General features: G+C 40.5%; 1 protein-coding gene across 1 annotated transcript in view; it reads left to right on the forward strand.

Moving 5' to 3' along the window:
* The window catches only part of Iqgap2 (IQ motif containing GTPase activating protein 2), a 233,150-nt gene that overhangs the window by 94,082 nt on the left and 128,610 nt on the right, over positions 1 to 10,458 (forward strand). The window contains exon 4 of the mRNA XM_010619114.2: positions 3,256 to 3,332. Coding sequence (XP_010617416.1) covers positions 3,256 to 3,332 — 77 coding nt within the window. The remainder of the gene's footprint in view (positions 1 to 3,255; positions 3,333 to 10,458) is intronic.

Raw genomic sequence — 10,458 nt, forward strand, 5'->3', positions numbered from 1 at the left:
GGGGAGGGGATTGAGACAGGGTCTCACTATGTAGTTCCGACTAAACTGGAACTCACTGTGTAGCCCAGGCTGGTCTTGAACTCACAGCAATCCTCCTGCCTCAGCCTCCCGAGTGCTGGGATTACAGGCATGTGCCACCAAGCCTGGCCTCAATGACTTTTTCAAATTGGATTTTTCCCACTGAGTGTGGTGTACTTGAGATCCATCCGGTTTTCCTGCATATGAAGAGCTCAAGCTTTTTCATAGCTTCCTGCATACAGAGTTAAAGAAACAATTTAGGAAAGGACCAACTCAAGTACAAGGGGCTAAGCTATGGGTTTCTGGAGACCTGTGTTATCCTATTATGCCAGGTTTGCTATTAAAAACACCCACCAGAGCAAAAGCAAAAGATTTCCTTCCTGCAAATTACAAATGCCCATTTTCAATACATTTGTGCTTATTTCAGCTTTAGCATAGTCTTATATTTTCTCTAAATTCCAAATATTTATTTTGTTCTGCCAATTTCAACAAACACATTTCCCTTCTCTTAAAGCACATAGAACACTAAATGAAGTTACCCTCCGAGCAGTAATTGTCACACACATTTTATATTTCTAGACCGTGACTTAGCCATGTACTAAATAGAGGCTGGATAGTAAACAGAAAGAAACTCAAATAGGATTTTACTGAATGAAGCACTATCTGACTACGATGAGTTCATTATGATTGATAGGTTTGACTTAAACCTTGGCCAATTGTATATTTTAGGGCCAAACAAGTAATTTGGGTAGCAGATTCTGTTTTAACATTGCTTTTTATCAAGAAGCCATCAATGTATTGCATTGCAGGGGTGAAAGACTAAGAATGCACTGAATTTACTTTGATGTGTGCAACCGCCGTTAATCCCTTCATTTATGAGTAGTGAGTGCTGACTGCTCAACATTATGCTAGGTGCTGGAGATACAGTGCCGAATAAAACTGTCAGGTTAAGTAGAAATTGACCCCATCTTCTTGCTCCAGGCAGACACATCTGTGAGGATTTTCCTGGAGACATATAAATATAAAGTTCTTGTTTGACTCAAAGAAGATGGGGAGAGTTGGCCAGTAGTACAACAAGGTGTACAGTGAGCGCTGTAGCTGTTCTCTGCTTACATGAAACTTTAAACCTGTAACACTCTTCGGAAGCAAGAAGCCTCTTTTCCCTAGCACTTTGACAACACACGTGTTAAAGGAAGGCTGGAAGGGCCCTTGACATTTCCCAGGCTCCAGACATTTACTTAAATACGCAGGAACCATACATTGTTAGCACAAGACACTTTGCTTCTTTCTTTTTTTTTTTAATTGAGTTTATTGGTACAATCTAGGTGTACAATACAGTTACATTCATTAAAGGGATCCTGTACCTTCACATGACAGTTCTTGGTTCTCATTTTTTCCCCTTGTCCCTGCCCTCCCTTCATACCCTTCTCCCCTCCCCATTTACAAACTCTTTATTTCCATTTTTACATTTCCTCATATTTTTTCTTTTCCCTTATTTCCTTTGCTTCTTTCTTTTTTTGTTGTTTTTTAGTTTTTTGAGACAAGGTCTTAATATGCAGTTCAGATTGGCCTTGAACTCACTATGCAGCCCAGTCTGGCCTCGAACCTGTGGTGATCTTCCTGCCTCTGCCTCCCAAATGCTGGGATTATAGGCATGCACCACCATGCCGGGCTGATGCTTTACTTTTTTCTTTCCTCTGCTTTTTAAAATGTCCAGCAGAAAACTACACTAAGTATCAAGTAGTACCATATGATACATGATTTAATTTTATGTCAAATTGTGTAAAATATCTACCAAAAGCAAGTGATGCTGTTGTACTGATTTTTTTTTTTTTTTTTTTTTTTTTTTTTGTACCAGGGATCTAACTCGGGTCCTTGCACTTACGAAGCAGATGCCAGAACCACTGAGCTAAATCCCCTGCCTTGTACTGATCTTAATATTAGAAGCTTCAAATACAGTTTTTCCTTTTCTCCTGTCCAGGAACAGAGAAGTTTGGTCCCCCACTCTGAAATCTGTTTCTTATCAGGCTCTTGGTTTTGAGCTTAGGAAAAGTAGTGTGAATGTGTATTAAAAACCTCAATGTCCAGACCTCTCAGTCTGGTGATACCATACCTAGATGACTAACAGAAGAAATCAGCAGCTTAGGAACGTCAGGGATGGTCATGGCAGTGGCTTAGAATAGGAAAAGAGTCAAGATCAAAATAAATGTTTATCATGGAGAATAGGTAAAGTACGGTTCAAACATATAAAAGAATCATATGAATCTATTAGAAATAATGTTCTCTGAGAATAATGAAGGGAATGGAAAATAGTCATCTTCTATTCCTTTATTTTATCTATTATTTAGTTGGTACCAGGAATCGAACTCGGGTCCTTGTTGCCTGCAAGGCAGGAGGCGGAACCACTGAGCTAAATACCCAGTCTTATTAAGACTTTTAAATGGATTCAAAATGGACTCATACTACATCCAAAATTTTTTTCATATATACATAAGCATAAAAAATGGATGCATACAAAAAAAGACCAGAAAAATATCAGAATGCTAATAGTGACATTCTAGCTGTGTTCCCTTCATAGTTTTATATACTTTCTAGACATTATTTGGTGAAAGTGTACTTAAGTAGAAAAAAAATCATCTTGTGTGGTGTGTATACATGCACCCATGTTTACAGAACTGTGTACCAAGTTTTGGTTTTTTTTTTTTTGGTACCGGGGATTGAACTCGGGTCCTTGCGCTTGCAAGGCAGACCACCGAACCGCTGAGCTAAATTCCCGGCCCATGTGTACCAAGTTTTTAACAGTGTAACAGAGTAGCTGTAAGCAGGCCACTTTCTCAGGCACATGGGCCTCTGGGAAGTCACAGGAGTGAGATTACGGAAAGAAACTCTGCCGCCCCGGAGTGGACCAGTCTTGGAGAAAGGCTGCTAGTGGATGCCATCATTCTCCCAGTGGCCACTAGAGGGCGTGCCGTCAGGCAGGACATTAGATGCAGGCATTGGTCTGTAAAGCAAAATAAAGCAATGGTTGAGCCCATTCTCTACATTTAGATATATAGATTAAATCTATCTATCTATCTATCTATCTATCTATCTAGCTAGCTAGCTAGCTAGCTAGCTAGTTAGCTAGCTATCTATATATAGCTATATTTAGATATAGCAATTAGGGTAGGATTATCTGGGGAATTTAAATAATTTTGGGAAACAAAGCACGAACACTTTATCTCTTTTGTTTTTCAGATATTTTATCCAGAAACAACAGATGTCTATGACCGGAAAAACATACCAAGAATGATATACTGTATTCACGCACTGAGGTGGGAGAAAGATACAACTAAGAGACTTCTTAGGCAATATATTTAAATAAAGATACAGTTTCAGATTTAAAGATCTTACGTGATTTTAATAATCTGAAGAACTTTTTTACTACATCTAATTTTGAATTTGCTGGTACAAAATTAAATAATTGTCACATAAAAACCACCCTTGAATTTGAAGAATGCTATTCTCAGTTTTAAAAAATATAGTTCAAACTATAAAACCAGAAAATCAATGAAAGACTTCTAAGTAGGAGATAATTTTAAGTCTGAAACCTCAAAGGATCCAATACAACCATGCTACTATATTCTTGAGTGATGATCTAGTTTACAAATGTAGATAAAATTATGTCAGATGAACAGCTTTAATAGTCATTATGAGGTTGCTTTGATTATTCTTACAATTATCATTGTGACTCAGTTCTTACCACCTATTAAGAAAATCCAGTGGTTTCTTTTGACTCCTGATCAATAGAACTCATACACCAAGGACAAAGAACAAATACAGAAATTGTTTTAAATTAGACACATTCATTGTTTTAAAACAATTTCTTGTTGAGCATGCTGAAATTCTTCCAGTTGACAGATTTTTTTATATTATTGGCTTGGAAAAAACTGATTTTTTTTAAAGATGGTAACATAATGGATTCTAAAACTCCAGCTTGTGAGTGTCTGTTGTCTTGTGTGCACACAGGTAATACTTTGAAGACTTCATGTCTAATGAGATTTTAAATTCCTTTTACAACATCTGCCTTTTGTTTATATCACTGGAGTCATTTTCCTGGCAGAATATTCTACCTAGGGGTTTATGTTAACATCTTCCTGGCTCATTGCCGCTCTAAAGGAAAGGGTTTTTACAGTAAATTCATCACAACGCTGGTCTTCTGGAGAAGAATTTTGATTATGTCATATAGTTTGACACCCCCACACACACACCACACACACACACACACACACACACACACACACACATTTGTCAGTACTTACAAGGCTTCTTCGGAAGAAGTTATAAGTATAGCTACAGCTGGTAAATACATACAACAAATGGGAGTGCCTTAGCTATGATTTTTTTTTATTCTACTACCTTGAGTAACTGGGAGAAATACCACTTTTATGCCTGCCTTCTCCTCTGTGGATGGCATCGTTGTGCTGGCAGGCTTTCTCAAAGCTTCTTGTATGAAAGTGCTTACTTTGAGGAATATTTTCAAGTGTGCTACCCAACATTCTTCATTCTTCAGAGCTGAGCATGATCACTTAATACCACAGTTAGTACTGCTTTGGGGACCTGCTGATCCATCCACCGTTAATTAAATGCCATTATTGTATCCACACAGCACAGTGCTAATCTCCAAATCGGTAGCTTCCTGGTGAGGTGTCTTTAAGCTCATGTTGATTTTCTGAAGTGGACACCTGGGGCGCTCGTGTTTAGCAGCTTATAAAGAACTGTTGTGCTGAGTTCCTTTCTGGTAATATTACTGGTCTTCTGTAATTATATGGAACAGCACAGTGGCTTACAAATGTATGTTTGCCATAGTTTTATTAATGTTTTGAATAAGAAATGGTAAACAAAGAATGAACAGTTTTCACTTCTTGTTCCAATTGTGTGAAATGTTGATATGACAATTTTTGGGTCTGTGTTTCTCATTTATTCATCATAAACTTCTCCATTACTTTTTGTCATCCCGGAGGGGACTCATTGGGTTGTGTCATTCCCCTGATCTGACCTTAAATAAGACATTTTGTCTTTAAAAGCAGCAAGTATGTAGAAAATAGCATCCCTGGGAGAACCTCCTTTACTTCAGTCTGTTCTAACATAATACATGGCTACCTCTCAGTATGGAACTGAGGAACCCCAAGTGTATCCAAGCTTTTCCTTTCAAAACTATTCCCTGCTGTGGTTTAGAACGCAGCCACTCACTACATGGGCTGGCATGCTGCTGTACTGAATCAGACACACCAGAAGCTGGGTAGAAGGGTCCTCTGATAAGTGTAGTGAGTCTGCCCTTGTTGCGTAGAATGCTGGAAATGAGTGAACATGTCTTCGCCTATCACACCTTGACTTCGACGACAGCAGCATGAGGTGTAGACAGCTATCATTACCTAGTAGAGTGCTGGGCAGCTCAGAGGTGCTGACTATAGCTCAGGATCCAAGAAGGAAGGTTGCCTAGGTAGTTAAGCTTGCTGGCCACAGCCATCCTCCTCTGACTATAGCTCAGGATCCAAGAAGGAAGGTTGCCTAGGTAGTTAAGCTTGCTGGCCACAGCCATCCTCCTGCCCCAGCTTGTGGGCCTAACTTAATCTACAGAGTGGGTTCTTGGCCCCTGACCAAACTTGCCTCCTGCTCCTGTTGTCTTCACTTGGGCCCAGCCACCAAAGACTGCCTGGGTTCTTGCCTGTGCTCCTGTTTCTGTGTGCTCTCCTTTTCCTGCCTACCCCTCACCTTTTCATCTCATTTCTGAGCCCGGTTCCATTGCCTCCCTCTCAGTTATCCCTGTGCCAGTTTAGCCTAGTGTTCTCAAGTCTAGATCCAAGGGATGTCACCACAGTGGCCCCAGAGCCAGTGCTCCAGCTTTGCCAGAGTAAAGACTCACCTTTATGGTGGGTGGCCTCATCCTTTTCCCAAGGATCCTTATCTTTTGCAAAGAGTGATAGATGCTCATTGTGGAAACAAAAATTGGAAAATTCAGAAACAATGTCAAAAGTAAAACTGCAACCCCCCCCCCGCCATTATTTCAATCTTCTGAAGATCGCCCTTACTGTTCTGGTGTCTTTGAGCGCCAGAGCTCTGTATGGCCATGCTTTCCTTTTGTGATTGCTTGTGAAATGGTCTCAGGCCTGTGCAGTACAAAGGAATCAGACTTATAAGTGAGCGCCTGCTGAGTACAGTCCTAACATACATACATTTATTTGGTTTTTATTTATTTATTTATTTAAATGGAGGCCTTTTATGCATGAAAAAAAATTTTAATGTGTTCTTTAGTACTCAGTGTATTAAAGACTTATAATACATGATGCCAAACACCTATTACATGTTTAAGCTTTAGCTGTAAAGCTGAGTATCTCAGGCCAGTGGTGTCAAACCTGCGTCACACGTGCTGCAGTAGGTTGTTTGGATCATTGGATGCACTAAAGGGTTCGCCATCACAGCCTAGGCAATTTAAGCAATTATGTGATTGCTAAAAGTATTTTACATGACTTAAAGAGCAGATGAATTGCCCACATACATCTCACACACGCACTACCCTGAAAACTATTTTGAAAGGTTCACACCACAAGTTTTAGCCATGTCTTTATCATTTACACACTAACTTTGATTTGTTATAGCATTGTTATTTTGATGCCTACTAGGAGGGTAATCCAATCTTGGCCTCACCAGAAGCAGAAAGACACCAGTCACAGTTACTCTGTGAAAGATCTGGCTTTTGAACCCATCTGTTGTTAGGCAGAACATGGCACCATTTGGGGTTCTTCTCCTAGGGTGAGTCAGACCTGGGACACCAGCATCAGGCTTCCCCGATTTGTAAAGTCAGTTATACCCCAGGTAGATTTTTATTTACACCCCCCCATTACCCTGCAGTGATTACTTCCTCAGTCTCTCATGGCCAGTGTTACACAATCCATTGTCTTGTCATAATGATGTATTGGCCTGACCTGTTAACATTATTAAAAGCTTATGTAGGCCTTTTTCATTTTTTCTGGAAATTAGTAGGATTTTTATTAGAGGTCTCCATCTCCCAGGAGACAAGAGATTGGCTCTGCCCTGTACTCTGTCTGCCCTTTTGTAGATTTATCATCTTAGCTCTTGTTTTGTGTCCTTCCTCACATTGAGTGGAACCATAAGCGTTTGACTCTTTCCATGGAACTATTTTGTCACTACCTGTACTGTACAGTCCTTCTTGAGATGTTTCCTTTATTTAGGGAACTGTTTGGCTTACCCAGAATTCCTGGTCTTTATTCCTTCTTACAGTGTATGTAATAGAAAAACAGGTACATGGATACTTGTTTGCACTGTTTGTTTTTACTCTGTGGGTAGATACAGAAGAAACAAAGTGCCTATTTTTAATAACACCCCACTTAAAATCAAGTAATTCTGCGGGTGCTACTAAATTACAAAATTTCCTTTTTGTACACTGTACGCTATTCTCTGTTGATTGTGGCTTTGAACTCCCCGCATTGTACAGACCTAACCAGGGTTAATATCTTCTTTTTGGTGGACGGGATAATTTCATATCAGTCTGTTGAAGCTCTTTCTGGCCAGCTCATTTGTCCTTGTAGCAGTATCCCTGACATTCTTTGAATTATTCCTGCCTTTATGACCATAGCATACTTGTGATTTGACCTACTCTGATTATTCCTGCTTTAAGAAATGAAACACACTGCCCCACAGGAATCCCTGTAAAGTCATGTGTTCATGTTGTCTTTTCTAGCTGAACCTTACTAGAATGTTGTTTATTTGACCATGAAGATCCACCTCCACCCATCCCGGTTTAGGGATTGCCATTCCTGCTGTAGATCCTGTGGCCCTGTCCAGCATTTTGACTTGCAGGGACAGGGGCTTCTGTGCAAACATCTGTGGGAGACCCTTTTCCATGTGGCCAGTTGTCCCAAGTACCCTGACCACACTCACTGTGGAGAAAGAGTCCTCTCCCACCTCAGCTGCATAATTCGTAGGTGGCTGCCTGGGCACCAGATTCCTTGGGCTTTAATGTGTAACTTTCCGAAACACTTCTTTCTCTTAGAAATTTTCTTCCCCCAAAAATGAGTGAACTGATTCCTCCCTAAAGTACCAGGATGGCTGTACCTTCTGCGGTAAATACACTTGCATTTAAAAACAACCTGTCCAGGGTTAGATCCTTAACCTAAGGGCTGGGCTGTAATCCTATGTTCTCAGCAGGGACATCTGGAGACACAATGGCCGGAGTGTTTGGGATGAAGGTGAGGGAGGCAGTTGCACCTGCCCATACCTTTCAAACCCCTCCCTGTTCTGAGGCCTTCCCATGCTCCAGATGGACCACCCTGTCTTCCTCTTTCTGCCTGAGTTAACACCATGACTCTGCCTCTGTCCTCTTAAACACTGGGGCTGAGCCATGTCCCGTCACCTAACATGACACATTTACTGCTGATTGCAACTCGAAGTCTCTGGAATTCATATTTTTTACTTCTCAGAAAGTTTAACCGAGCTGATTTCCCTATAATGAGGTTGTCTCAGGATTCCTGTGGTTTTTGGTTGAAAATTGGATTTTGACATGATGTTGACAGTGGTTTATGTGACTAAGATGGTAAAATAATCTGGTTCATTTGATAAAACCATTTCAACTTGAAGTCAGTGGGGGACATAGTGAAAGAGTCCCAGTGCTGGGAAGAGTGGGGGAACCACTGAGGTAGATTGTAAATAAATGTGCACAAAGGACGCACTTAACAAAGGGTAGCAGCAAAAATGGTAAAGACAAAGGGCAACACTTTGTAGGTTCCACTGGTCAAAGTACTTTACGGGTGTAATCGCATTTGATCTTCTCAACGTATTTAAACAGCGTATTTTCATTATTGGCCTCAGTCTGTAACCAAGACAATTGAGACACAGAGAGGTTGCCCCAGTGCACACAGTTAGTAAGTGCCAAGCTGAGATTCCAAATTGTGGAAAAGCTGAACCTGTTCTCTTGCCTGGTCAGCCAGCCATTGATTTTAGGAGGAAGTCATGTATTTCCCTACTGCAAGGAAATGAACAGAACAGTGGGCCTGACTGTAACTTCAGCACAGGCCTCTAAGCTGTTCTATTTAAAACATTTGAAATGAGGAATCATGGGACCTGAGATCTGGAAGGGCCTTGGAAGTGATTATAATCAGATCATTCATTTCCCAGGTGAGAGGAATGAAGCTTTGGGTTCCACCACTTGCTCAGAGTCGCACATCGAGATATTGCCAGTCCTGGCCCAGGACCCATAGTCCTGTGATCCTTCTGCTTTGCCAGGAGGCCTTGTTTGCAAACATTCCTCCTACATCATGGCCCAAAATGAGTTGCACATAATGTGATCCACAAGGGCTGAAATTACCCTAGCCCCTGCCTTTCAGGCCTGTGTATCATTACTATAGAACCTTGCAATGTACATGTTGAAAGTAGCAGGACAAAACTGATAGTATTTTAAAACTTGATTACTTCTCAAACTTTATCAGTGTTTGTGCAAGTGAGAGCCCAGAAGCTGGTGCGGCTTTAGCTGCCTCCCCACCTGTCTCTTGCTGGCCTGAGTCGGCAGCACAGTGAGCACACCTGCTGGTGTGATTACCAGTGGGTAATCAGTGGCTCATTGGGTCCCCGGGGTGCTTTCTCAGATGCAGGAATCAACAGCGAGGTTCATCCCACAAGATTCCTTAGGAATGCCTCCCGCCCAGTGACTTGGCTGCTAGGCACTAAATGGTGCCTAATAAATGTAGTATTTCAAAGCTATGTGCAGTTGGCATGTTTTATATTATTGGCTCTAAAAAGTTAAGACTCAGTTTTGTGTATTCTTCGGGTAATGAAAGGCCTCATTTGAAGTTAACTGCTAGGGAAGGAACAGTTGCTGTCACTGGCTCTTTTTGGTGTAGGAATGCTGGTGTGTTTCCTAATAGACATTTTCCCCTTGAAGGAATCTGCTTGGAAGAGCCTCCCACACAGAGAGTAGGTGTAAAACTCTCAAACTGGGCAAAAGGATCTTTTTCAAGCTAACATCAGCACTGGTGATAATAAATGCTAAAAATTAAAGCTAAACAGAAAAAAATAAATTAAGTTTTAAATTTTGTAACAAATGAGATTTTCTGACCTGTGTAAATAAGATTTCCACTTGACCCATACTAGCTTTAAAAAATTATGGATTTAAAATAGATTTAAAATCTGACTCCTGCATCCAGAAAGCTCATTTTCCAGCACCACCTTGTGGTAACTTTTAGTTAATCTAGGATATTTGCTTATTGTGAGATTATATTAATGTTACAGTGTTCATTGGAGAACTAGAAAGTATTATTGGAAGAAGCCACCTAAATTTTTTTATTATCAGAAGATAAGATTACACTTTTTTTAGTATACATGTAAACCTTTTATTTCATCTCGCTATCAAACCTATGTTTTGTGGCAAGCAAAACTTTTTTTTTT

The sequence above is a fragment of the Fukomys damarensis genome, unplaced genomic scaffold, assembly GCF_012274545.1.
Source record: "Fukomys damarensis isolate Sample0158 unplaced genomic scaffold, DMR_v1.0_HiC HiC_scaffold_1, whole genome shotgun sequence".
NCBI lineage: Eukaryota > Metazoa > Chordata > Mammalia > Rodentia > Bathyergidae > Fukomys > Fukomys damarensis.